The sequence below is a fragment of the Oryza sativa genome, chromosome 9 (assembly GCF_034140825.1).
Source record: "Oryza sativa Japonica Group chromosome 9, ASM3414082v1".
Taxonomy (NCBI): Eukaryota; Viridiplantae; Streptophyta; class Magnoliopsida; order Poales; family Poaceae; genus Oryza; species Oryza sativa.
The window spans coordinates 13,836,257-13,862,364 of NC_089043.1; the positions used below are offsets into that span (position 1 = coordinate 13,836,257).

Genomic DNA, 26,108 nt, shown 5'->3' on the forward strand with positions numbered 1-26,108 from the left:
GAACCGGAAATTCCTCAGTTGTTTGAAATTTGTCATTATTTATGCCACTAGTGAAGCGATCTTGAACAAAGTTTTTTAGAATTTAGACAGCTGTTCGTCATCATCTTACCTACGTACGAGAATAAATCTTATACCATTTAAGCGATATGCATAAAATGCAACGTTTTAAATAGCGGGCTAAGACATTTGGCGGTTAGCTTCTTAAATAGCTATAGTGGTAACTATAGCGGGTTAAATAGAGCTATAGCGGCTAAATTGTATATGAGAGCAAATAACTAGAATCCTTCTCAAACAACTATAGCGGGAGATTTAAAACCCACATTCTTTGCATGTGTAACAAGCGCCTGTAGAGTTGCCTGATAGAGTTTAAGAAAAATTGAGAAGACTGGGCGACAAGACTTTTACCTTAACATCGACTCTAAGGACATGGTTGATTTGTCACGAGAATAAATCTTACCATTTAATTTGTTGGTAAATCCAAATAGTATGTGCTAATTTTGGCAAGGTGCTTTAAAATTTGTGCGAGGGAGGTAAGAAATAATCCTAACCCACGCACATGTGAGGGAATTCAGTACCACTATACCTTCGTTTTCACATGAAGATAATATGTCACCGAGGGATTTTTGAAAGTTATATACAAGTTACACTATAGTTATATGCAAATTACAATGTAACTATATCGTGATTCTACTATATTTACATCTGTTAAATTTGTTAGCTAAAATTTGACAAATGTATAGGTAGTCCCATTTGGAGATACGATTTTGATGGAGATTACCACTAAGGCTTTGTTCGTTTAATCCCTCCCATAAGGGGATTGAGGGGATTCGGAGGAGATTTATTTCACATTTATTGTGGTGTGTGTCATATTTATGCATACCACATACCCAATAGTAATCAACTAAGCTTGGCGGGGCTCACCATATACCAAGTTTTATACGGAATCATACCTCATATATAGAAGGAGTTCTGGATAAAGAAGGACAAATAGAGTTCTATATAGGAACGACAAGGACTACTCAGATTGTATCCATATTGGTTTCCTAGTTTTACTTGGACAAGGGGACATGAACAAAAACATATCAACACACAAGTTAGAATAGACACCAATACACACCGCCAAACATCAACATCAGAGATAAGCATAGACAAACCCAATATGGCACCTATGGATGCCGATAAGAGGGATCTAGTCGCTGATCTCGACGAGTTCGTACTCAAGGAGGAAGACTACCATATCGTCGACTACATGTTGGTTATCTATGCCGCCAAATATTATACTTGTGTGATCCAGATGAACAAAGAGCAACACCGGCTTCGACCAACGGGAGTAGGACTATTACCTGTCAGATAAAGGGGCCTGAACCCGTATAAAAATCCTTACCTCTATATTCATACCATGCAACAAATAAGATAGTCGATCGTAAATTATTCTCTCTCAAGCCCGCCCCCCTCCGGGAGAGAGCTGGCTCCCAATACATGGTGACCAAATTGTGCGGATAAAGGCCACACGTGATCGTGCGGGAGGAGGGGCGATCATTGACTTCTGTTATACTTTCTCGGTTTCTTACCTTAATTTATTTCAAATTTATTTTGATTTCATAAATTTATAGAAAAAATAGCAACATCTATATTTATTTACATGTTACAATGAATATATTTTAATTATATGTTTGTTTTGTGTTGAATTTCTTTATAATCTTGTTTAAACTTTAAAAAGTTTAACTTGAAAAAAAAAGATCAAAACGATTTATAATATGAAAATGGGGAGTAGTTTAGACTATCTTTTGCCAAGAAGCTAGTGTATCTTTTATTCTTCAATTCTCATTACAGGTTTAAAGAAAGATTTAGGAAATGTAATTTTAGGCAACTCTCGATGATACTCTTACAGTAAATTGAGAGAAAGGAGGGGAATACGAAACCAAATAAAATTTGGAAAAATGCATGCATTCTAATTTCTCTGCATGTGGCATGCATATGCAGCATCTTTGACGACGACCCATTCTCGCGCTTAACTACTGCAAACAATCATATCAAGTTAATATCGTAATCTCATATTTTATACTCCCTCCGTTTTTTAATATTCGACGCCGTTGACTTTTTTAAACATACCGGACCATTCGTCTTATTAAAAAAATAAATAATCATTAATTCTTTTCCTATCATTTAATTCATTGTTAAATATACTTTAATTTCATTTCATGTATACATATAGTTTTACATATTTCAAAAAAATTTAAATAAGACGAACGGTCAAATATGTGCTAAAAAATTAACGGTGCCAAACATTTAGAAACGGATGGAGTATTACACAGGCAATTATTTAAGCAAACAACAGCTCATATTTCCTGCACCGTGGAAAACACGTTAGGATCCAGATCGCGTTGACTCAACAGCACACTACATTCACACAGCCAGTAGAGACTTGGAGGGCGCTGCACGCTTACTTACAGTCTAATGCCAACTATAAATCACAACACGGTGTGATCTACTCTCGATCGACTCCCATGGCGAGGGGGAGGCGGCGGCGCCGTCGCCAGCGCAGGAAGAGGGCGTCGACGAAGCAGCTCACGGCGGCGGCGACCGTGCAGGACGTCCCCGACCACGTCCTCGAGATGATCCTCCTCCGCGTCGACTCCTCGGCCTGCCTCGTCCGCGCCGCGGCGTCGTGCAGGCGGTGGCGCCGCGTCGTCGCGGACGCCGCGTTCCTCCACTCCTTCCGCACGCTCCACGGCGCGCACCGCGTCGCCGGGGTGTACCGCACCGTCGACCCCGCCTACGGGCGCCCGCTGCCCGGCGGCAACTTCGTCTTCGTCCCGTCCACGCCGCTCGCCGCCGGTGACAGCTGTTGCTTCGCCCTCGACTTCCTCCCTTACGGCGGCCGCAACTCCTGGGAGCTGCTCGACTGCCGCGGCGGCCTCCTCCTCCTCTCCAAGAAGCGACCACGATTCGGCGGCGTGGCGACGTCCCGTCGATTCACCGATCTCGTCGTCTGCGAGCCATTGACGCGACGGTACCAGGTGATCCGTTGTCCGGCCAACCTAAAGTTCTTCATGTGCCTCGGGGTCTTCTTGCTCGACGACGACGCCGCGACCGGCGGCGTGTCGAATTTCAGGGTCATCGCCGTGCTCTTCGATCACCACAGGTGGCTCGACTACCGTGGCATGCCAATGTCCATGATGTTCTCCTCCTCCGGCTCCGGCGGCGACGGCACATGGCAGGTGGTGCAGTGGGAGACCATCGACGACGTCGATCTACCTCATTGGATCGAACACATCACCTTCGTGGGGCGCGCCAATGGCCGCATATACTGGGGAATCGACAACGAAGACGGCGCCACGCTCGTCCTCGACGAGAGCACCACCGAATTCGCCATCACGATGTTCCCGGAGAACGTCTGGGCGCCCTATGACAAGTACACCTTCCGTGTCATCGGCGACGGCGACGACGGTGCTCTGCGTGTCGTCCGCGTGATAAACAACGATCTCAAGGTCTTCACGCAGCTCGCCGGCGGCGGCGAGTGGGTGCTGGAGAAGACGGTGAGCTTGCCGGAGGCGACACGTGGGCTGCCGGGGCGCGAGGAGGGACTCTTCTTCCAGCACGGCGAGGCGATGATCGTCGCGGCGAGCGCGGCGTACGTCCTCGTGACGCCGCGGGAGAAGGCGTGGATGTTCTCCGTCGAGCTGGACACGATGGAGGTGGAACGCGAGCACGACAGGAATTGGTATCCCGGGCCGGCTTATCAGTACGAGTCGTTGCCATGGCCACCCGCATTGCAGGTTTGCACTGATGGATAATAAACATGTTGTAATTATCAGATTATTCTGCTCGAGAAATCAATCAAGCTATATATAATGGTCAGTCACCGTGCAAATTATTCGGCTAAATCCGGCTAAATGTTTGTACTGTATGGCTTTTCAAGTTCTTAGGTATACATGTTTTCCCTCCTTCTACAGGGGACATATCTGGTGAAAACGAGCTAAGTATTGGAAACTCGTGAAAATCGGACCTAAAAGTTTTGTAAATTCACTGAAAAAATACAAGAGATAGATGCAAATATGAAATAGGAAAAAGTACAAATTACCCCCCTGAACTATCGCGGTTGACCGAATTACCCCCCTCGACCAAATCCAGGGCGATTTTGTCCTACGTGGCGTATGCATGGCACTCCAGTCATCATTTTCTTTTTCTTAATGGTGGGCCCCACCTGTCATCTATACTCTCTCCCCTCTTCTTTCTCCTCTTCCCCCCTCCCCTCTCTCTCCCTCTCGGGCGTTCTCGTCTTCTCGGCGAGCAAGGCAACGCGGCGGCTGAGGGCGTGGCTCGGCGAGCAGAGGCGGCTGGGCGAGCGGCGGCGGCTGCGGGGGCGGCTACGCGAGCGGCGACGGCGGCTAAGGGCGCAGCTCGGCGAGCGGAGGCGGCAAGCGCGGGGCGGCTCGGCGAGCGGAGGCGGCTGCGACCGCGGCTCAGCGAGCGGCGCCGGCTGCGAGCGCGGCTGGGCGAGCAAGGAGGAGGGGTAGGAGGCTAACATTGCCGGGAACGGCTCGCGCTGGGTTCGCGGCGGCGGCGGCGTACACGGCGCGGGCCCGTGTCTACGACGGCGTCGACCCGTTCGAGGGGATGGAGTTCGACGACAAGGAGCCGTTGACGCGTACGCCGTGGTGCAGACGAAGCCGCAGTCGTCGAGGGTGGACGCGGCGTCGTTGACACGGAGCTCGAGATGGTGAAGCCCGCCACCGCCGTGTCCTCCCGCGCTGTGCCGCCACCCCCTGCACAGGCCTCGTCGCCGTTGACGCGGAGCTCGAGAGGGCACCGCCCGCCGCCACTGCATCCTCCCACGCTCTGCCGCTGTCCCCTACACAGGCCTCGTCGCCATTGACGCAGAGCTCGAGAAGGCGTCGCCCGCCGTTGCTGTGTCCTCCCCCGCACCGCCGTCCACCGCGCGTCCCCACGCAACGCCGCCCACTGCCCGTCCACAACCGCGTGCCCGAGCCCATCTGCAGTCGCGTGTTAGAGAGAGAGAGAGAGAGCACTTGGGAGAGAGAGGGACCGGGGAGAGATAGAGAGGGGAGAGAGAGATATGATAAGTGGGCCCAAGGAGTCTTTTTGCTGACTGGATTGCCACGTTAGCGCCACGTGTGCAAGCACAAGCCAAAACCGCTTAGAACAATGTCGAGGGGGGTAATTAGTCTGGTATTAAAAGTTTAGGGTGAGTAATGCCTAGCTTTCGGGTTAAGGGGGGAAATTCGGTCAACCATAAAAGTTCAGGAGTGTAATTCGTACTTTTTCCATATGAAATACATTCTCACCGAAATACTAGAGGTCTCTATGTAGCGGCTATGTAATTGAGAGACTAAGATGCCTACATGTGGTTAGCACTCTTGTATCATGATATTCAAAGAGATGTAATTATGAGTCTGTACATCACGTTGTGTCCCAGTATATTCATGTGGTTACTGGTATATCATGACGATTTTGCTATATATTTGTCGACAAATTTTTCCCCAAAAATTTGACAGATGTAATTATAGTACAATCGTAATGTAATTACACTGTAACTTACATGTAATTACACTGTAACTATAGTGTAACTTGTATGTAACTTTCAAAAATCTCTCCGTAACATGTTATTTCGGTAAAATGGAGATCGTGGGAACAAATTCTTTCACACATGTGTGTGCTATGATTTGTTTTCTTCCTCACCAAAATAAATCTTGTAATAGATCTAACGATTCAAAATTATGTGAAACTTACATATATGTTACACTGTAGTTACGTGTAAGTTACAGTGTAATTACATATAAGTTACAGTGTAATTACACTACGATTGTACTATAATTACATCTGTCAAATTTTTGGGAAAAAATTTATCGACAAATGTATAGGTAGTCCCTATCATGATCACTTCATTTTTAGGATTCAGGAAATTGGCAAGTAAATTACGAACAACTGAAACCTACATATGCTTTGGGTTCTATTTAGGCGATATTTAGTCTTTCTTTAGACTAGCTAATTCTACCAATTAATTTTCTGGTGGTGAAAATGAGCTAAAATGCCATGAAAACATCATGGAAAGGATGCTAGGAGGCATTTGCAACAGTGGTCACATCTATATCCCCGCCGGCCGCCGCCGCTGGCCACCTGCCCGCCGCCACCGGCCGTCGGATGGGAGGAGAGGAGGGGGGAGAGGGGAGAGGAAGGGAAAGGGGAGGAGGGGGAGGAGGAGAGGGGAGGGGAGGAGGAGGAAGGGATATGAGGAGTTGGAGGCTCTTAGATCCAATCTCATCTAAATATCTTTGTGAGGAGGAAAGTCTCCTCTGGGACTTAACCGATCAGAGATGGGAGAGAAATATTTACTTTTGGTTGGAGTTATGAATCGGGACTGAAGATGGATTGAGTAAAGATCTAAATAATTTTTAATCTCGGTTGGTAGTCTACAGATTTAGTCCCGGTTGGTAGTATCAACCGGGACTAAAGATCCTCGGCCCCCTGACAGGGGATGAATCGAGACTAAAGATCAAAAAAAAATTAACCGGGATTAAAAACAATATTTAGTCCCGGTTCTAATATATTGTGAAAATCAGCCGACCCAACAAAGATCACTTCTGCAGTAGTGGGTTTACTGACAGATATATTGTTTTGATGAGAATGAGAATACTCAATATGGTGCAAACTACAAAGTGGATTTCCGTAGGAAAAAGTACGAACTACCCCCCTAACTATCGCGGTTGACCGATTTACCCCCTAAATTTGAAAACCGGACATATGACACCCCAAACTCTTAAGACCGAACAGATTACCACCCTAACTCAATTCGAAATGGTTTTTAGCCTACGTGGCACACACACGTGGCGATATAGTCAGCAAAAGAAAATAAAACTAGTGGGGCCTACTTGTGAGCGATTTTTTTTCTCTCCTCCTTCTCCTCTCTCTTGGTGAGCAGAGGAGAGAGCATGCGGGTGAGGTGAGCCGAGGACGACACGTTGTCTCCGCCTCCACCGCCAACCGCCCAAACCTGCCGCCTCCATCGCCAGTCGCCCGAGCTTGCTCCGCGTTTGCTGGCGGGCGTGGTTGGATGGCCACGACACCGACGACCAGGACAACAGACCATTCACCGCCTCCACCGCGTCAATGAGAGAAGTAGAGAAGGGAAGGGGAAAAATTACAGGGCTCGAGCGTGCGGCGCTGGATAGGCTTCCGGCTGCAGCGGCTGCTGTGGCAGCGCATGGGGTGGGGGCGGCGCCGCAAGAGCTCCTCACCGTCAAGGTGGAGCTCGAGCTGCTTATGTTGTCCATCCTCGATGACCCTTCCGTCAGCCGCGTCATGCTACCCCATGCGCCGCCGCAGCAGCCTCATCCATGGTGGCGGCACCAAGAAGCGCGGCGGCGACATGCAGCGACGTGGTCTAGCCATTGCGGAGGGTGACGGCGACCTGGTGAGGGTGGAGGCGGAGGGCGTCGTGGCAGGAGCGGAGGGTGGCGAAGTGGCGCTCGATCTGCTTCGTCTTCCCCCTGCTGCCCCCATGCGTCGCCATCCTCGGCCCCCCTCCGTCGCTCCCAGCAGGCTCCGCCCCGCATGCTACTGTCCTTGGCTCGTTGCCGCCGGTGGGTGATGGAGGTGAGGGGAGGGAGAAGAGAGAGAAAGAGGGGGGGGATTGGGGAAAGAAAGAGAAGAGGGAGAGAAAGAGAGGGCGAGAAACTAATAAGTGGAGCCCACCAATTTTTTTATAAAAAAAATGCTAACTGGACTGCCACGTAGGACCAAAACCACCACGGATTGAGGGAGGGAGTTATTTATCCGTTTGCACAGTTAGGGATGAAGAATGTCTGGTATTGTGGTTCGGAGGTGTAATTCGATCAACCACTATAGTCCAAAGGATAATTTGAACTTTAAGTTCTAAATTTTGTCGGCTAGGTAAATAAGTTCCACAGGGCCACACTCTTTACAAGTTTAGTGAAAACCTATAGCGAACGTATATTAGCGACGTGGATTCCACGTGCACCCTAAGTCCCTAACTAGTAAAATATAATCTTCCAGTTTCATAATTCTTCAGGTTTTGAAAATTACATGCAATAAATGGATAGACGTTCACCGAGTGTTTAGAATCCACGCATCTCCATCTAACAAACGCAAATCTGAAAGCACAGACCTTTCCGATTTCTCTTGCAGTAGGATACGTGAGCACTCAAGGTCGGCGGCCATGGCGGATGGTACGGGAAAAACTCGCCGGCGTACCTGTTCCTGCTGTGCTTGCGTTCCACCTCCATAGTCGCGAGCTCCACGGAGAACAGCCATGTCTCCTCCGCCGGGGTGAGCACGACGTACCCTGCGCCTGCGGAGACGATCTTCGCCGCCGCCCCCGCGCCGCCGAAGTAACTCTCCTTGCGCCCCGGCATACCGCTGGTGGCGTCGCGCAAGGACAGGTTCTTCTCCGGCTCCCACGCGTCGCCGCTCCCGTCGCGCCGCAGGAAGACCTTCAGGTCGCCGCCGACCACGCTGACGAGGCGCACGTCGTCGGGATTGTCGCCGTCGATGAAGCGGAAGCCCGATCTGTCGCCGCACGAGCCGCCGCGGAGGCTGCCCGGGACGCGGGCGAGCATGAACTTGCAGGCGGAAGGGTAGCGCATGTCCAAGGCGAGCACGGCGTCGGCGTCGGCGTCGTTCCCGAAGAAGATCCAGCAGGCGGCGCGGCCGGTGAGGTGCAGCGTGGCGCCGCGGAGATGGACGCCGTCGCCGTCGTCGATGGCGCCCCCCCGGGCGAACCAGCGGTCCAAGTACTTGCGGTGATGGCTCCAGTAGTGGCGCTTGAAGTCGTAGACCCTGGCGGTGGTGACGCCCCCGGCGGCGCCGTCGATGCCCTCGTGGAGGACGCACCGGAGGGTGAAGTCCGACAGGTTCGGGCCGCCGTTCCAGTTCCAGAAGAACACGGCGAGGCAATGGCTGTACTTCTTGTCCGGGATGGGAGGGATCACCACGTGGCGGCGCGCCAGCGGGTCGCAGACGATGAGCTCGGGGAAGCGGCGGCGCCTCGTCTTGGCGAGGAGGAGGAGGCCGCCTTCGCTGTCGACGAGCTCCCACTTCCAGGAGGACCGCGAGGCCGAGCCGCCGCCGGGGAGGAAGTCGAGCGCGAGGCGGCGGGCGTCGACGGAGGCGGAGGGGACGTACACGATCTTGCCGCCACACGGCCGCGGCGCCGCCGCGTAGCGCAGGTCGACGGCCTGGTAGTGGCCGGCGTCGAGGAGCGGCGGGAAGCGCAGGGCGCGCGTGTAGTCGCTACGGGCGATGATGCGGCGCCACCGCCTGCACGTCGCGGCGGCGCGGACGATGCAGACCGGCGAGGAGAGGCCGACGAGGACGTGCTTCAGGAGGGTGTCGGGGATGTCGTCCAGCGTCGTCGTCGATCTCGCCATGGCCAGGCGGCGGCGGCGGCGGCGGGTCTCCTCGTTCCGGCGCCTCGCGTTCATCGTGGGATTCAGTTAATTAGCCCTAATTACTTTCCCCAAATTGAGAACAGTTATCGCTACACACGTCGATAATTTGGACCCTGGTTATTGCAACAATGCAGCTGAACCCTAAAGTTGAAATCAGCAAAAATCAATCTATAATGCAGCTGAACCCTAAAGTTGAAATCAGCAAAAATCAATCTATTGCCGGGAGAAATTATAACAGTGCATAATTACAAGGCACATCTATATATCCTACAATTTTACCAACACAAATGACTAGGTTGTACATCATGATACTACTCTCTCCATTGTACTAGGATGTGTAGTATCTAAAAGTTTCTTGACGTCGCCTAGGGGTGAATAGGGGTTTAAAATTATTAAATAAATACGAAAACTAAACTTTTAGGATATTTCAGAATATTTTCGGATATCTTAATAATAACTAATTAAAATATTCGTATTTTTTCCTTTCGTTCACAGTAACTTTTCGTCCGTTAATCTGAAAAGCGGCACCCTCCATACACACGTGCAATTACATCCGTACGACGGCCAAAGCCAAAAAAAAAAAAGAAAAGAAAAGAAAAAAAGAGTTCGATACAAAATCAAAGATCGATTAACAAACCAATCGAACTATCATTATTAGTATTAGAACTACACCGAGCAATAATCCTAACAATAATCTAATCTCATGGAAACACTTTCCAAAACCAGACTTTTATAGTTCGACACAACCAAATCGGATGCACAACACCATAAGGCAAACACAATAACCAAAGATTCACCCAAATAAAATCGACAAAGGGATCCATGGAAGAACTCCAATCCACCCCAACAAAATTAGCATTGCAGCCTAAAGCAATTGACAAATCCCTTTTTACATATCCATCTTGACCTCCTCCAGTTTCTTCCGTAGCCGCGCCGCCGTTGCGCTAGGGAGATGCCGGGAGGGAGGGGGAGGAGCCAATCCCGAGTCACCGCGCCGCCGGGGAGCCGCCGACTCGCCAGATCTAGCGAGGAGCGGGGCGACGCCGGCACCCTGACGAAGTGGGAAGGAGCCGACAGTGGGGGAGAGGGAGGGGAAGGGGCGCCGCCGGTGGGGGAGGGCCGTCGCCGGTGGGGAGAGATTAGGGGCGCCGTCGGGCACGGCGGGAGGTGAGGGTAGGAGAAAAATTAATTAGGGTTAGGGTTTGTTTGGCCCCCACAGTTTTGATCGATTCGGAACCGATCTGAGCCATCCATCAAAACGAACGGCTCAGATCGATCCCGATTGGGCCATCCTCCTGGCTGGGCCGCGCGCGGGCCGGTCGGTCCAAAAAAAGTTAGACTTTCGGTTACTTGCACCATGGACAAAGACACTTGTCACGAGCTCAAGGAAAAACAATAACAATAAAATTAAAATTTAAAATGGTTTTTGTTGAGAGTGGGATTTGAACCCACGCCCTTTCGGACCAGAACCTTAATCTGGCGCCTTAGACCAACTCGGCCATCTCAACTTTCTTGACCCGGTTTAGTAAATTCCAATTGTGTTCACATTGTGATATCTCTTTCTTTTACTTTTGCCTTTCTGTTTACTTCGTAGTTTGTACAGACAGCAAATTAAGTGAAGGCATAAACTATTCTTATCTTACGCTTGTATATTTTCACTGAATCAGAGATGGAAACAGTTACACAAAACGCTATACCACTTGTCCAGTTAACCTGTCCTAAGAAAGGGTGGTAGGTAGTCCATGTCGCGAAGATCGGTGTTGGCTGTGAGCGCCATCAGGGCAACGACGACGGATCTCATGGTAGGCCTCATCCCGGGCTCCTCATGCGTGCAGGACTTTGCAAGGGACGCAATCTGATCCAGAAATCAATCAAATCATAGCACATGTCGATGCAAATCATGTTGGATTTGCTGGAGAAGCAAACGGAAGCTGACGAACTGACTTCCCTGCTACTAACCGTGAGAGCCGAGTCGACGGGGTAGTCCCCTCGCAGGCTTGGATCGATCAGTTCATCAAGAGCTTCCGTGGGGTTTGGAGCGCTGAGGGCCTCCTCAAACTGTGGAAGATACAATCAACAATAAGATCCTGGTTTAAATTCAGTTCATACAGTTGGAGCATCAACACATAAATCTTCCATAACTTTGAGAATTTCTGCATTTCAGCGTTTCATACATGGTAGCAACTAGTATGGGTGCTACAATACCATGGATAGTTCAAATCCTACAAATGCACTTAAGTTATGAATCATGACAATACCCACTTTACTTCTTGATAACCTTAGCATAGATACACAAGAGCTCACAGAAGAGAAGAACAATGCCTACACTGCACAAGAAATACATATCAGAAAATAATGAAGGAAATCACAGTTGTAATTTTACCTGACAGTCGAAGAATGCTTACCCTGATTTCAGAGGGTGGTAACTTCCATTTGGATCTGGAGATAAATAACAGAGTAAAGGATGCTAGCATATATAGAATTATAGATTGACACCTAGAAGATTAATTGTTGACAACAGCTGTTTTTTAAGAGAAGAGATTAAGCAAATGACAGTGGTGAGCTTTTCTGAAGAATGACTGCAGTGAGTTGTGCTAACTAACTAATTATCAAGTATCAGTACAAAAAAGGTTGGCAATTCGACTTGCATGATACTCTCTCCAGTACCAACTATGTAGCAGCATAGACATGAGTACATGAGGCCTCAAACAACCATGATGCAGGATCAAATAGATTACCACTCCCGAAACATGAAAACTACTGCATACCATGGCACAACACAAAGTCGATCTGTGTATGTGAAATAGCATACGACAGGGGTTGAACTTTGTATAACCAAAACTCAGTTACTGCATTGCTTTAAATCAATCACAAATACAACCAAGCAAAATTGATAAATATGCTAAGAACATTCAAGCAGTAATCAAACTTCATCAATTTCCCCACTTCCTTTCACAAACTGCCTGCAAAAACCACTGTTATCCAAACCACACTTCACATTTTCACATTCTCAATTATCATCCAACAAAAACCTCTCACAAGTCACAACTCATAGTTTTACAAGCTCAAACAGTCAAAATCAAACTGAGAAACCAGTAGCACTCACCTTTCACCGGGATGAACACAATCCCCTTCCCGGAGACCCCTCCCATCCCGGGGTTGTACCTCCTGATCAGCTCCATCTCCGCCGGCGACGAGAACCCGTACTGCGCGGCCACCGATTCGAGCGTCTCCCCATCCCAGAGCGGGTATGTGAGGAACAGCCCGTACCGCGGCGAGACCCTCTCGTCGCCGCATGAGCAGTTGACGGTGACATTGACCCTTCCATCGCCGGGGATCCTGCCCTGGTGGCCTCCAGCCACGCGGCGGTGGTGAGGTTGGCGAAGTTCGCGGCGACGGCGTCGTAGGTGTCACCGCCGCCGCCGCGGGGGAGGGGGAGCGGGTAGGGGATGGCGCCGGCGAGGAAGGTGGAGGCGGGCGCGGCGGGGAGCCCGAGGCAGGAGCAGGGGAAGACGAACACGCGGTCGCCGGTGACGACATAGTCCGGGTTGGTGATGGCCGGGTTGTAGGGGAGCAGCGCTTGGTACCCGCCGCCGCCGATGGCGAAGATGGTGGCGATGAAGGTGAGGTTTGAACCCTCGGAGAAGTAGTAGGCGGCGATGGCCAGCGAGCAGCCGGCGCGGCAACCGTCTCCAGCCGCCGCAACCGCCGCCGCCGCACAGGCGCCGATGAGGAGGGCGGGGAGAGAGAGTATGAGGCCTGAAAAAAAAATCCCCAATCCTCACAAATCAACCACTACAGATCAAACAAAATTGAGCCAGAAATCATTTTATGATTCTGATATAGGAGTATGGATTTTGAGCAGTGAATCACATGGATTTACACTGAGTGGACGCATCCGACTATGACCTGTACGACTCGGACACTAAAATTCACCTCAACATCATTGGGACTACTACTGCACTAAACTAGTTCGTCACCAACTCACACGATTCATCAACTAACTCAACCTCCAACACCATCAACTATAACTACAAAATCCTCGGACTCGAATCCAGCGGGGACCTCATCTGTGGTGGGTGGCATGCATTCTCTAACTACACAATCCTCGAACTCGAATCCAGCGGGGATCTCATCTGCGTGGTGGGTGGCAAGCATTCTCGGGGGAGGACGCACTGGGGCACCAGGCCATTCCAAGCTTCGAACGCCATCACATGTCGGGGTCTGGAGGTGCGGTGAAGTCGGCGGGGAGGGCTGCAACGTTCTGGACGTGTTGGCGCAGACGGGGCAGTCTCGCCTCCACCCACTCCGCGGTGCGCGCCTCGCTCCTGAGCTGGGTGGTGAAGTTGCGCAGGTGGTTGCCGAGCGTGATCGCCGGGGCACGGAGGGAGCCGCCCGCCTTGACGGCCATCTTGCGGATGCGGTTGGCGCGGTAGCGGAGGTTGGAGATGCCGCGGGCGTTCGTCGGCTCGAGGCGGAGTCGCGGGAAGACGAAGATGTCGAGCGCCTCCAGCACCCGGCAGAGCGTCGCAACAGCGCGCAGGCGGTGGATGTTGTTCTCGTAGACTACCCACTCGTAGTCCACCTCCAGGGCCATGAGTACGGAGAGCATCCGCGGCGCGTTGCGGACGGAGTCGACGACGTCGACGGCGACGCCCTGCCGGCCGGCGCGGGTCCGCACCACCTCCTCGAGGCCGGCGAGCGAGACGATCCTGTGGGCCATCGCCATGGGAGAGTCCGAGAGTGGAGGTGGGAGGGTGTTTGGGGGAATTCCGGTGTTTGGGCTCGACCTGGGAAGGAATAGGCTTCACTGGCTCGGCCTTACTGGTTTGGTTTGGGGCTTTTATAGCCTCGTAACATCTTGAGGCCCAAGAAAGCGGCGTCTTCCCTCGGAAGAAACCGGGAGTAGAAGAGATATTTTGGGGGACGGAATGTTATGTCCACGAACGCGCAGCCTATTCTTGTTGGGCTCAGCACTGAACTCAATAAGTCTATTATTGCCTCCTCATCTCTAGTCCTTGATCGAATTGTATCCTTCAACCGTAAAACCAGGGTATAACGAGTGCAAATTGACTTCTTCGGTTATTTAGAAAAGGAAAAAGTACGAAATACCCTCTGAACTATCGTAGTCGATCGAATTACCCCCCAAACCACAAAACCGGACATTCTAAACGTTGAACAATTTATACTGAACAAATAACCCCCTTACTCAATCCGGAGCTGTTTTAATCCTACGAGGCCGCACACGTGGCACCGCCCCCCACATGTCAGCCTCCACCTCATCCTCAAGCTAGTTGGCCCCACATGTAAGCTGCTCCCTCTTTCTCATTCGTCTACAGGCACCAGACATGCCCGCGCGGCCGCGCCGCCTCTAGGGACCCGTGCCGCAGCCCTCATCTTGAACTCCGCTTCCTACAACCGGTCGTCGCCTCGTTGCCCCCATCCAACTACTGGAGAGAGGGAGAGAGGAGGGGAGAGGAACGAGGGGGAGAGAGAGAGAGAGAGGAGAAAAGAGATGACAGACTCCTCCACTCTGGTCAAGGACCATTGCCGCCAGACTTCCGTCGGCGTGGCCCCGTCTCCACCACCGCCGACACCGGGGTCCAGACTTCGCTCCCGCCCTGCTACGCCATCGCCAGAGGATGGATGCTGCTTCACCGCCTCGATTTCCTCTGCCGATCCCATCATCAGGAGGCCACCACTGACTACTGACCGCGGCGGGTGGTGGACGGCGCGGCGCCGAGGGATAAGGAGGCGGTGGTGACGTGGGACACAGAGCCGGCGGCGGCGGGGAACGCAGAGCCGGCGTCACGCGACACAGCTCCGACGGCGCCACTCGGGGGAGGAGGATGAGAGGATATGGAGGTGGGACCCACCACTCCGGCTCCCTCCCGGAGTTCTCCGCTCCCGCCGCCGCGGCTGTTGAGCACGCCGAGGGCGAAGATCTCCGGCACCGCGTCGTCGTTGAGGTCAGTGGAGAGCGTCCGCTCGTGGGCCTCGTCGACGGCGATGATGCTGTAGCTACCCAGGTCGGGCTCCACCTCCGCGCGCCGCCGACCGCCCGCCGCCGCGAGCTGCCATGCTCGCTCACTGAGAGAGGGAGAGAGAGAGGGGGGAAGAGGAGAAGAGGAGGTGAGAGAGACATGTGGGTCCCACCATTAAAAAATACTGACTAGATTGCCACGCGTACGCCACGTAGGACAAAACCACTCTGGATTGGGTCGAGGGGGCTAATTTGTCCGATATTGAAATTTCAGGGTGACGATGTCTGGTTTTCGAGTTTAGGGGGGGTAATTCGGTCGACCGCAATAGTTCGTGCAGGGGAGGGGGGTTAATTCGTACTTTTTCCTTTAGAAAATGCTTTTTAATTCATGATGTGACAGGATTGACTTGGTCCAAGTGTGTGACGATACCAGTGAGTCGAGCTTGAGGGAGAGATAGATGGATAGAGCTCTCATGGTGGTGGTGCACCTTGACCTCCACAACATGGAGGCCTCCTATAGCGCGTGGTTAGCGGTGACATCAACGTGGTCCGAGGCGGCTGCAACGACGCGACAAGTGTGGTGAGGGCGAAATCGGTGGTAGCAGCACACCATCCTTGTCGCCCCGCTACCCGCGCGCTATTAAAGGGTGAGCTCACCCCGGCCTTCACCCCATCAACTAAGCCACCCATCAGCCGAGCACCTTGTGTGCTTACCTCGTCCAAGCCCCTTGCCGGGACTTGCTCTCGTTCCGCTAGCTGCCATGTTAGAAGCCTAGGAGCACGTCGGAGCAAGGAGGAGGCCAACGAGACTCTGCATCACCCAAGAGCACACAACTTGGACAACATTCGCGCTCACAGCTCAGTCTATTCTCAATTTAACTTCCTTTCACACCTAAGATTCCCGCCGGCTAATTTTTCTTTTCAATTTTACCATCTAGTTGACTATTCAGGCCCTACATGACCCGCCACCGTGGACGCTGAAGTAAGCTCTCTACGAGGTAGCCCCACCCAAGCTCGATAGAGGAAAACCCTCCCGTGGTGAAGATCCACCGAGCTTCATGCTACCAGGAGCACGTCCCCATCTCCGATTTCATCGCTGCAACCTGAGACCACCACCCAGCCGCGCCACCACTCACTATCACTAGGTGTATCCCTATGCCAACCCCCTAGCCGTGCCGCTGTCACGCAGTCGAGCATGTACGAGCTTTGCCTATGAGAGAGAGAAATAGAACAGAGGAAGAAGAGAAGGGGAAGTGGACCCCACTATTTTTTTTATTTTTATCCTTTATTACTTACATGTGGGACCTACTTCTATTTTCAATTCTTTGATGACTGTGCTGCCATGTCAGCGTATTTGAACCAAGTCAACCTACCACGCTAGCATAAAACCGCTTCTCAAACGACTAAGGAGCTGATTTGCACCGATTTATGAAGTACCTAGTTTTACGGTTGAGGAATGTGATTTTGACGTAGGCAAGAGGAAGGAGGCAAAATAGACTTGTCAGTAGCACGTTGAGATCGACCACGGAGTCCCCACTTCGCCGTGATCCCCCCTACAGTAGGGCCCTACTCCCTCCCCTCCACCGGCGACTCCGCGTCTCCGCCGAGCTGGTAGCATTCGCGCCTCGACTTTGAGCCGCCGTCGGCCTCCTCCGCCTCCGCTCCGGCGGGTCACGGGGCCGCGTGGATGGAGTAATCGAGCCCGGCCCTGAGTTGCGGGTCGTCGGCGACATCCCCCGCCCTCTTCCGCCATCGACGCATCCGGCGCAGAGGAACCTTACCTGGCTGGCCTCCCCGCCCCGCCGCCGCCGCCGCCGCATCACCCGCCTCCAGCGACCCACACCGCCGCGGGGCGCTCCGCTCGCCCGCCACACCCACCCGGCGCATGCAGAGCGGCGCCACGAGGGGCGAGAGCGCGCTACCCGCGTGCACGCGGCGGCGATCACAGGCCGCAGAACCTCGTGGCCCCCGCCCGGCAGTGCAACGCCGCCGTCGTCCGCGTCATTCTCCGGATCTCCCCCCTACGGCGAGCAAAGGCATTCGTCACGTCATCCAGCAGCGCAAGCCAACGGGGTCGCCGACGGTAAGCGGCGGCGGTAGGCGGCAGCTGCAGCGGTCGCTAGTGGTGAGATCCTTGGCTTAACAACCGCGAATTCAGGAGTCCTAATTCCGATTTCTCCCTAAATTGGGAGGCCCATTGCTGAGAAACAATCTCGCCCGGCGGCGCCTATGTGGTCTCTCTCCCTCGTTTTCCTTAACAAGATACAGATTCCGAGAGGAAATAAGTAGTAGGAGACTAAAACGGAAGTCGACGCCGGTTTCCTCAATTCGTGGACGGACGAGCAATCGTGGGTTCGTGGTCATGAGATTGGGGTACGTGCTGCTGAAGCGCTTGCAGCGAGAGCGTCGTCGTCGTCGTCGACGACATGCCCTAGTCCCCGGTAAGTCGCCTTTTCCTGTCCTCAGATTGTCTTCTCTGCTATTCATGTCAGGATGCAATGAGTTCTGCCATTCATGTGACAATGCAAATTATTCATGCCGGCCTCATTGTTATGCTTATGCTTATAAGCCCAAATTTGAATTTAGGACTTTATTTTTATGTTGATTTTTCTTAATCATAGTTTATTTTACGACATTTACTTTTGAGTTGCTAAAGACACCTATATAAAAGTTTTATTTACAAATGATTTTTTATTTGCTAATAAGCGATTCGGATAAGCATATGAATAAGCTAAACAATGGGGTTTCTCATCTATTGCTTGTTCAGAGAATGTACTTCAGCTTTGTGCAGCAAGAGTAGGATTTCGGTTTTGTAGTTTCCTCTCCCTTTTTCGAGTAGGTGAAACTGATTCGTTTAGATTGTTAGTTTCAACCCGTATAATCTTTATGTTTGAGATTCCTTTAGATTGTTAGTTTCGACCATATGATCTTTTTGCAAGTACGGAGTACCTTTTTATGTTTGAGCAGGTAAGTTCTCCGGTTGAGCACTTGAGCTCCTGTTTACCCCCAGTCTGCATCTGTTCATAGAAGAGATTGTAATTAAGAAGACCAAATAATGATGCTTATCTACTAAAGGTTTTGAGAGTAGGAATCAGCATCCACTCAAACACTAGACCAAGCATGTATTGTTTGCATCATAATGCTTAATTTCTTGTTTCTCCTGTTGACGCGTGTAATTCTTAACCTTTAGTTGTTGCAGATGAGTCTATTGCCTCACCAGAGAAACGAAAGGGCTCATGTTATCAACAAGATGACAGTCCTCGCAGTAGCAAAAAGATGAGATATTCAGGTCCAGACCTTCCTGAGGTATGACACACAGTCCTGGTAGTGGAAGACTTACAGAGTTACAGTGCAAATAGTGCGTAAAAATTGGTGTAACTATTCCAACTAAAACAGAAATTTGTGTACATATTTCACTTTGTTTATTTTTGTACTCGTCATAGACTCATAGATGTACCAAGTATGTCTTGTTCGACTGCGGTAATTGCAGATGACATCATGCTTAGCTTACCTGCTGATAACCTTGACTAAAACAAATGTCTTGTATCTGGCCCATTCTACCTGCAGAATCTCCTTCCATGGGTACTTAATGCTGGAAAATAAACCTATCATTAATTCATTATACTGTCACCCAATAGTAACTTGTTTGGAATAGGTGTATGACCGTATGAGTTAAATCAGAGTCGTGGGAAGCACACAAATTCAGACTGCTGTATTAGGTTTGTTTGGTATCTTAGGATAACTAGGCTATATTACACTGTTGAACTTTATGGAAAAACGTATCAGTGCTTCCTCCGCACATGTTTACTTGGTTCACACTTTCTATTAGAACATTGATTTCATGTTATCCTTCCTAATTCTTATACAAGTGACGGATAGGATTGATCCACATATTATTTTAGGACCACAATCATTTGTCAAGTATGTTGCCTAAGTCATGTTGCAAGTTTGCAACTTGCAATCAGGGGAGGAAACAGGGGGAGGCGAGCAGTGGCTTGGCCTCCCCCATGCCTTCAAATTTCACACTATTTTTTTACTGTAGCTTTAGCAAATTTTGAAAAAATTAACACTATTGCCCCTCTCCAACATAATGTTTTTAAGGTTTCAGAAGGCTCTGTCTTGCAATACCATCCATAGCAGTAAAATGTGTACAAGCTAGTAATAACTAATAACCCTTCTCTACACAATGCTCAATTTAACTACCGCAGTTACATTCCAGTTGTTTTAGCCTTCACTTTTCCAATGTAATGGCTCTCTCATGCTTGTGCATGCAGGAAATGTGGCAGCATATACATTCCCTTATGCCAATGAAAGACGCTGCCCGTGTTGCCTGCTTGTCTTCTGCCTTTCTATACTCTTGGAGAAACCGTCCCAAACTCTCCTTTAGTACTGAAACAATGGGTATCGTTGAAGGTACAACGGATTTCATCAGAAAAATTGATCGCGTTATGAAAAAACACTCAGGCATTGGTGTGAAGGCTCTTACGATTGAGTTCAATGGTCTCTTCAGTACCAAAGCACGCAGTTACCTCGAAAGATGGCTTCAAATTGCTGTTACTCCAAGGATCGAAGAGCTCAGCCTCTCGATGTCCAAGGGAAAGTCATATTATGACTTTCCTTGCTCACTTCTATCTGATGGGAGTGGAAGCTCGATTCGGCTTCTTGATCTTTACCGCTGTACCTTTCGCCCCACTGCGGAGATTGGTTGCTTTCAAAGCTTGACGAGGCTGCATCTGGAGTATGTGAGTATCACGGGGGATGAGTTGGGGTGCGTTTTTTCCACTTCGTTTGCTTTGGAGTGGTTGAAACTCCGGCTTTGCCGTCATATAAAATACATGAAGTTGCCTTGTGTGCTACAGCGGCTGACCTATGTGGAAGTGCGTGGATGCTCCAGGCTGAGAGTAATAGAGAACAAAGCTCCAAACCTTCACAGTTTGCACATTTTTTATCAACCTTATCACCCTATAAAACTCTCCTTTGGAGAGTCATCTCTGGTGAAGAACCTAAGGATTGGGTATTCCTCTGTTCTCGATCATGCTTGCGCGGAGCTACCATATATTTTTCCAAACCTCGAAACTCTTACCATAGGCTTGTTGGGTGAGGTATGCTTTCTCGGTGGCTCTTAAACTTTTTTTTATATATTTATGTTCACGCATTTTAACATGATATTTAGTCAATCTGAAGCATCTTTTCTGCAGATGGTCAATACACCAATGGTGCCTAACACTTTCCTCCTTCTCAAGTACTTGTGCATTACTCTTTCTGCAGTAACTCTCTCTCCATCATATGATTATTTGTCTCTGGTTTCCTTTCTCGATGCCTGCCCTTCCTTGGACACTTTCATCGTGGATGTAAGCCACACCTTCACCCTGTAAACTTGTCTAGTTAGTACTACTTTCTGGAACCAATTAATTCAACTATGACTTGTCATTTTCAGGTATCTGCAAAACACCCGAAGAACGATTCAATTTTCGAGAACCCCTCACATCTAAGGCAGTTGCCAGAGCAACGCCATGACAACCTCCGGAATGTGAAGATCACTGGATTCCGCTCCGCAAAGAGCTTGTTCGAGCTAACATATCATATTCTCGAGAATACATCAGTTGAATGTCTTACATTGGACACCAGTTTTGAGTCTTTCAGATGTTCTCCCGGCAAACCTGGTAGATGCTTGCAAACGTCAAAGGATGATCCCATGGAAGCCTCTAAAGCACTCTTCGCTATCAGAACATACATCGAGGGAAAAGTTCCCTCCACGGTTAGACTAAATGTGGTTGAGCCTTGCAGCCGTTGCCATGTTATGGAACCTTTTACTGTCGAAAGTAACAGCGGAAATGAAATGCAGTAACACAACATGCAGAGGGGAGTGTTGTACGTTGCGTGCATCATGTAGTAACTGCGTTTCTCTGTGCACTGTACTACTGTATGTGCATGTTGGAGTGCTGAACTTGCCCCTTGTCACCAGGATGCAGAATAATAATTGCCTCGTTCATCATAATCATTCATCGAGTGATTTTGTGTAAATCCAGATGGCTTCTACATTGTCCCTTTAGATTTATACACACCGTTTTTAGCTGCGTAGTTCCAAGAGTTTTGTTGTACCAGGATAGAGTGACAGGCTGCTCTTTTTATTGGAAACTCTATGTCTAGTATTTGCCTCTGTAATAGTATTACATGGAATGAGATCAAAGTTGCATATACATCTGCCAACTGTTTTGCCGTCAAAATAGAATTAATGACAATAGTCTAGCCGTCAAAAATGAATCAGTCTGAGCTCAAGAAAAAGAATCAACAAGTTGAAACCGAGCATTGCTGAGAGAGAACCAGCAGTACTGAAGGCCTTCAATCTCACAGTTGAGTTTGGCACCACTCTAGCTCTCAACTCCAACATACCTAGAGCTAGAAGCTATATCAAACGGTACAGATACTCTATTTTTTTAAGCAGAGTTAGCAGAGTTGCTCTATAAATTTGTACTACGGGGGTGGAGTTAGGTTCTTACCGCTCCACTCTACTCTACCCCAAAAGACCCACTACCCTTTAAGTTTTTTTAATATATTTACACAAAATACCACCGAACTTCCCTTCACACCCCCTCTCCTCCCATTCTCTCTCCTTAGAGCATCTCCAACAGCCTCTCTAAATCGAACTCTCTAAACACTCATATAGCCAACTCTCCATCTGATTTAGCTAGTCAAACTAGATACTCACTCCAACAGACTCTCTATTAATCCTCTCCAAAATAAAATCGGACCCATATGTCAGCCTGTCTCCCCTCTTCTTCCTCTCTCCCTCCCCTTCTTTCTCTTTTCTTCTTCTCCCCTTCCTTCCTTCCCGTCGAGGCGGCCGACGCATGGCGCGGTGGTGCAGCGGCGCTGGGAGGCGGAAGGCGGCGCGGGGAGGCGGGAGGCGGGAGGCGGACGAGGTGGGAGGCGGCGGTCGACAACCTCGACAGCGCCGCGGTCGACGACCTCGACGACGACCCCGACGACGACCTCGACGACGGCGCCCCCGACGACGACGACGGTGGCCTCGGCAGTGGGGCGGAGGTGCGGTGCTGGCGGAGGTTGGGCACTGGCGCGGCGGAGGCCGGAGGGGCGGCGTGGGGAGGCGGCAAGGAAGCGGTGGGAGGCGGCGGGGAAAGGCAGGAGACGGGGGGAGGCGCGGGGAGGCGGGAGGCGGACGAGGTGGGAGGCGCCGCTCGACGACCTCGACGACGACCCCGACGACGACCTCGACGACGACGATGGCGGCCCCGACGACCTCGATGACGACGACCCCGACAACGGCGACCTCAACGACGACGACGATGGCGCCCCCGACGACGACGACGATGGCCTCGGCACTGGCCACTGGGGGCAGAGGGTTGTGTTGGCGGGAGGGTGGGGAAAACGCGTGGGGCCCATGATTGGAGAGGCGCTTTTGGCTGGCCAAAGTTGGCCAGCGCGGGGAGAAGTTTGGCTAGCCAGATGGCTTGGCCAGTCACTTAGCTAGGCTGTTGGAGTGTGTTTTTGATGCAAAATTGCTAAAATTTAACTTGGAGAGTGAGATAAGGAGGCTGTTGGAGATGCTCTTAGTCCTCCCCATCTTCCTCGGGCAGCGACCGGCGGCCCGGCTGCTGCGGCGGTGGTGGGCGGGTGGCGCGGCTGCGGACGGCAAGCGAGTGCAGCAGGGTGATGGGCGACAGCGCGTGGCCTGGACGGTGTCGACGACAGTGGCAAGTGTCGGCGGGCGGGTGGCGCGGCTGCGATCCCCGAACCCTAGTTGGCTTGGATTTAAGCGACGGCAAGGCCCATAGCTCTCTCCTGTCTCCTCCAGTGCCGCAAGCATCAAGAATTCAAGCCTTTTTTAAAGAAAAGAAAAAATTGTACTGTAATTACATCTGTCAAATTTTTGGGAGAAAATTTGTCGACAAATATATAGCAAAATCGAAACGAAATCACACATAAGCATATTTCAGTTGGGCCGCTACATGCATTCACAAATATATGGAATCTTTTTTTTTTTGAACCCGAAATATATGGAATCTTCACTCGAGCTTCTGAATCCCAGTCATTTTGGTTGAGCATGCAAATTCAGCCAATCTCCTGCAACCAACTACACATTGACTGAATTTCTACTTGTCCTGATCCATATGCAAATGAGACTGAACTTCCAAGGGCAACTACTCATTGACTGAATTTCTACATGGCCTGGTCGATATGCAAATGAAACTGAAATTCGAAGGGGTTCGGAATTTTATTCTCCGAAACCCCTGGGCCACAAAATATTCTCATTTTTTATTCTTTTTTCCTAGTGATTAATCGATGATGGTGCAAGGGGATCGGAGATTATACAGCTCTTGCAGTTGTGGCACAACGAACTCACGGCGAGGTCGGCGGCCGCCATTGATCGCCATGGCCGTGAGTTGATGAGACAATGTTTGCCTCTATAATTTTACATGGGTTGTGATCAAAGTTGCACATTATTCATCATTCAATATTTGTTATCAATCTCTCTCTCTAAAAAATAGTATTTGCTATCAACTATTTTGCCAGTTAAACAGAATGACTTGTGATGTTCCAGACAGAGATCTCGTGCAGTCCGTTCAGGTTGGGCCGGAACGGGCTGGGCGTCCGTGCGGCCCGTTATGTTTGGGCCGGATGGGATTCTTTTAGGCCAGAACGGGAGGTCTTGTACATGCGGCCCATTCTACAGTCGGACTAAAGGATCTTTTTCGAAAGGAAAAAGTCCACTTTGACTCCCTTAATTATCGGCAGAATCTAATTCGTGACCCTCAAGCGCAAAACCGGATAAGACGACTCCCCGAACTATTGAAACCGGAGCAATTTGACTCCCTCAGCGGTTTTGGAGGGCGGTTTCGCTGATGTGGCGCTGACGTGTCGATGTTGACCTAGTCTTCATCTCACGTGGCGCTTACATGGTATTCGAATTAAAAAAATATATGTGGGACCCATCTGTCATTCACACCCAAAAATATATTGTGGGACCCACTGACATGTGGGGCCCACATGTCATCCTCTCTTATCTACCTTCTTCAACCTCCCCCTCTCTTTCTCTCTCTTTTTGTTCGCGAGCGTGGGATGGGGGCCAGCGGCGGCAGGAGGGCGGGCGGGCGAAGGCCGGAGCAGGGGCCAGATCGGCGGCGGCGGCGGCAGACGGGGGCTGGAGCGGCGGTGGTCGGCGCCTCCTCCAACCCCATCCCGGCCAGAGTTCACCCAGCCCGGAGCGGAGTCCCCCTCGCCGCCTATCTCTCTCTCCCCCCCGAGTCGTCGACGTCCTCGCCCATCCCTCCCCACGGCGCCGTTGCCGCCCCGCCTCGTCACTCCAGATGCCATGGAGCTCGCCGCGCTCTACACTGACCCCGTCGTGCTCTCCGCCGCCTTCCTCTGCCTCCTCCTCGACCTCTCCCTCCGCTCCTACCACCTGCCCCCCGGGACCCTCGGGCATCCCCGTCCTCGACGCGCTCCCGCTCGTCGGCCCGGCCCCGCACGCTGACCTGGCGTCGCTAGAGCGCAAGTACGGGCCCGTCATGTACCTCAAGATGGGCACCTGCGGCGTCGTGGTGGCGTCGTCGCCGTGCGCGGCGAGGGCGTTCTTGCCGGTGCGCCACGACGAGGCTGCCCGGCTGCTGCGCGGCAGGGCGGAGGCGTCAGCCGCCGCCCGTCCCGTCGTCATCCCGCTGCCGCTGACCACTCCTGCCGACCACACAAACAGGGGAGAAAGAGATGAGGGAGAGAGAAGGAGGAGGAAAATATGGCCCCGCCGCCGCCGCCGCCGACCACTCCCTCGACCGCCGTTGCCGCCGCCCTAGACCCCTAGTGTCGCTTGCCTGCCGCCGGCCGCCGCCGCTTGTCCAGCTCTCGCCCTTGCAGACCGGTGAAAAAGAAGAGAAAGAGAGAAAGGATGACATGCGGGCTCCACATGTCAGTGGGTTCCATAATATATTTCTTTGTGTGAATGTCAGATGGGTCCCACATATATTTTCTTAATTTGAATGCCACGTAAGCGCCACGTGAGACGAAGACTAGGTCAACATCAACACATCAGTGTCACATCAGCAAAACCGCCCTTCAAAACCGCTGAGGGAGTCAAATTGCACCGGTTTCAATAGTTTGGGGAGTCATCTTATCCGGTTTTGCGCTTGAGGGTTACGAATTAGATTCTGCGGATAATTAAGGGAGTCAAAGTGGACTTTTTCCTTTTCGAAAAAACACAAGCCCACTTATAAATGGTCTCACGAAGGTTAGGGCCCACCTACCTACCAGTATCAAAAGAACGCAACCACTGCCTCGTGGTCGTGAACCGGCCGTGCGCCGGAGTTCCGCTCCCTCTGCCATGGTTGCTGACATGACGCCGCCTCCTTCCTTCTCACTGTGTCCTTCTCCTTCCTCCTAGATCCCTTTTCTTCTTGTCTTATCGCTTGTAAAAGACTTATTATAAGTTTAAAAGATTTACTCTCTCCATTCTAAATTGGTCTAGATATTACACAGGTACTACACAAAGACAAAAAAAAAAAACTAATAACTCTCTCATACTATATTTACTCGCAACAAACCCAATGCATGCACCATCCCCATTATTTTTTAGCCAATAGGAAATCAAGATATTGCAGCAACTAACGGTGTGTTTAGTTCACCCCAAACTTCCCCCGAATTCCCAACTTTCCATCACATCACATCACATCAAAAACTAT

At 50.9% G+C, this 26,108-nt stretch overlaps 4 protein-coding genes, 1 long non-coding RNA gene and 1 other non-coding gene across 10 annotated transcripts; 2 read left to right on the forward strand and 4 right to left on the reverse strand.

Annotated features, from left to right (window-relative positions):
* Positions 1-2,496: 2,496 nt before the first annotated feature.
* On the forward strand, positions 2,497-3,887 carry LOC4346731 (uncharacterized). Its single transcript, XM_015755554.3, has one exon. It carries the CDS (start codon positions 2,508-2,510, stop codon positions 3,795-3,797), a length of 1,290 nt encoding a protein of 429 aa, XP_015611040.1. The 5' UTR covers positions 2,497-2,507; the 3' UTR covers positions 3,798-3,887.
* Positions 3,888-7,884: 3,997 nt separating this feature from the next.
* On the reverse strand, positions 7,885-9,926 carry LOC9271068 (uncharacterized). The gene has a single exon (XM_015755241.3). It carries the CDS (start codon positions 9,462-9,464, stop codon positions 8,121-8,123), a length of 1,344 nt encoding a protein of 447 aa, XP_015610727.1. The 5' UTR covers positions 9,465-9,926; the 3' UTR covers positions 7,885-8,120.
* Positions 9,927-10,858: 932 nt separating this feature from the next.
* Positions 10,859-10,939, reverse strand: TRNAL-AAG (transfer RNA leucine (anticodon AAG)). The gene has a single exon. It is a non-coding gene; the product is annotated as a tRNA-Leu (tRNA).
* Positions 10,940-11,047: 108 nt separating this feature from the next.
* On the reverse strand, positions 11,048-11,538 carry LOC136351818 (uncharacterized). The gene is made up of 2 exons (XR_010735047.1): positions 11,391-11,538; positions 11,048-11,286 (listed from the first exon to the last, which is right to left on the reverse strand). It is a non-coding gene; the product is annotated as an uncharacterized lncRNA (long non-coding RNA).
* Positions 11,539-11,542: 4 nt separating this feature from the next.
* Positions 11,543-13,370, reverse strand: LOC9267241 (lysM domain receptor-like kinase 10). The gene is given in 5 exon segments (XM_026020440.2): positions 11,543-11,758; positions 11,837-11,870; positions 12,538-12,777; positions 12,780-13,190; positions 13,305-13,370. Coding segments are annotated over 5 exon segments (774 nt in total). The 5' UTR covers positions 13,330-13,370; the 3' UTR covers positions 11,543-11,694.
* A 3,538-nt stretch (positions 13,371-16,908) lies between these two features.
* Positions 16,909-21,614, forward strand: LOC9267126 (FBD-associated F-box protein At1g66310). Of its 5 annotated transcripts, none has more exons than XM_015756398.3 (6): positions 16,909-17,855; positions 18,605-18,720; positions 19,689-20,156; positions 20,256-20,516; positions 20,613-20,765; positions 20,852-21,614. In XM_015756398.3, exons 1-6 carry the CDS (start codon positions 17,777-17,779, stop codon positions 21,260-21,262), a joined length of 1,488 nt encoding a protein of 495 aa, XP_015611884.1. In that variant the 5' UTR covers positions 16,909-17,776; the 3' UTR covers positions 21,263-21,614. The 5 variants fall into 5 exon arrangements, with proteins under 5 accessions (XP_015611884.1, XP_015611885.1, XP_066160494.1 ...); XM_015756399.3 differs by having other exon boundaries at positions 20,274-20,516; XM_066304397.1 differs by having other exon boundaries at positions 18,614-18,720; positions 20,274-20,516.
* Positions 21,615-26,108: the final 4,494 nt, after the last annotated feature.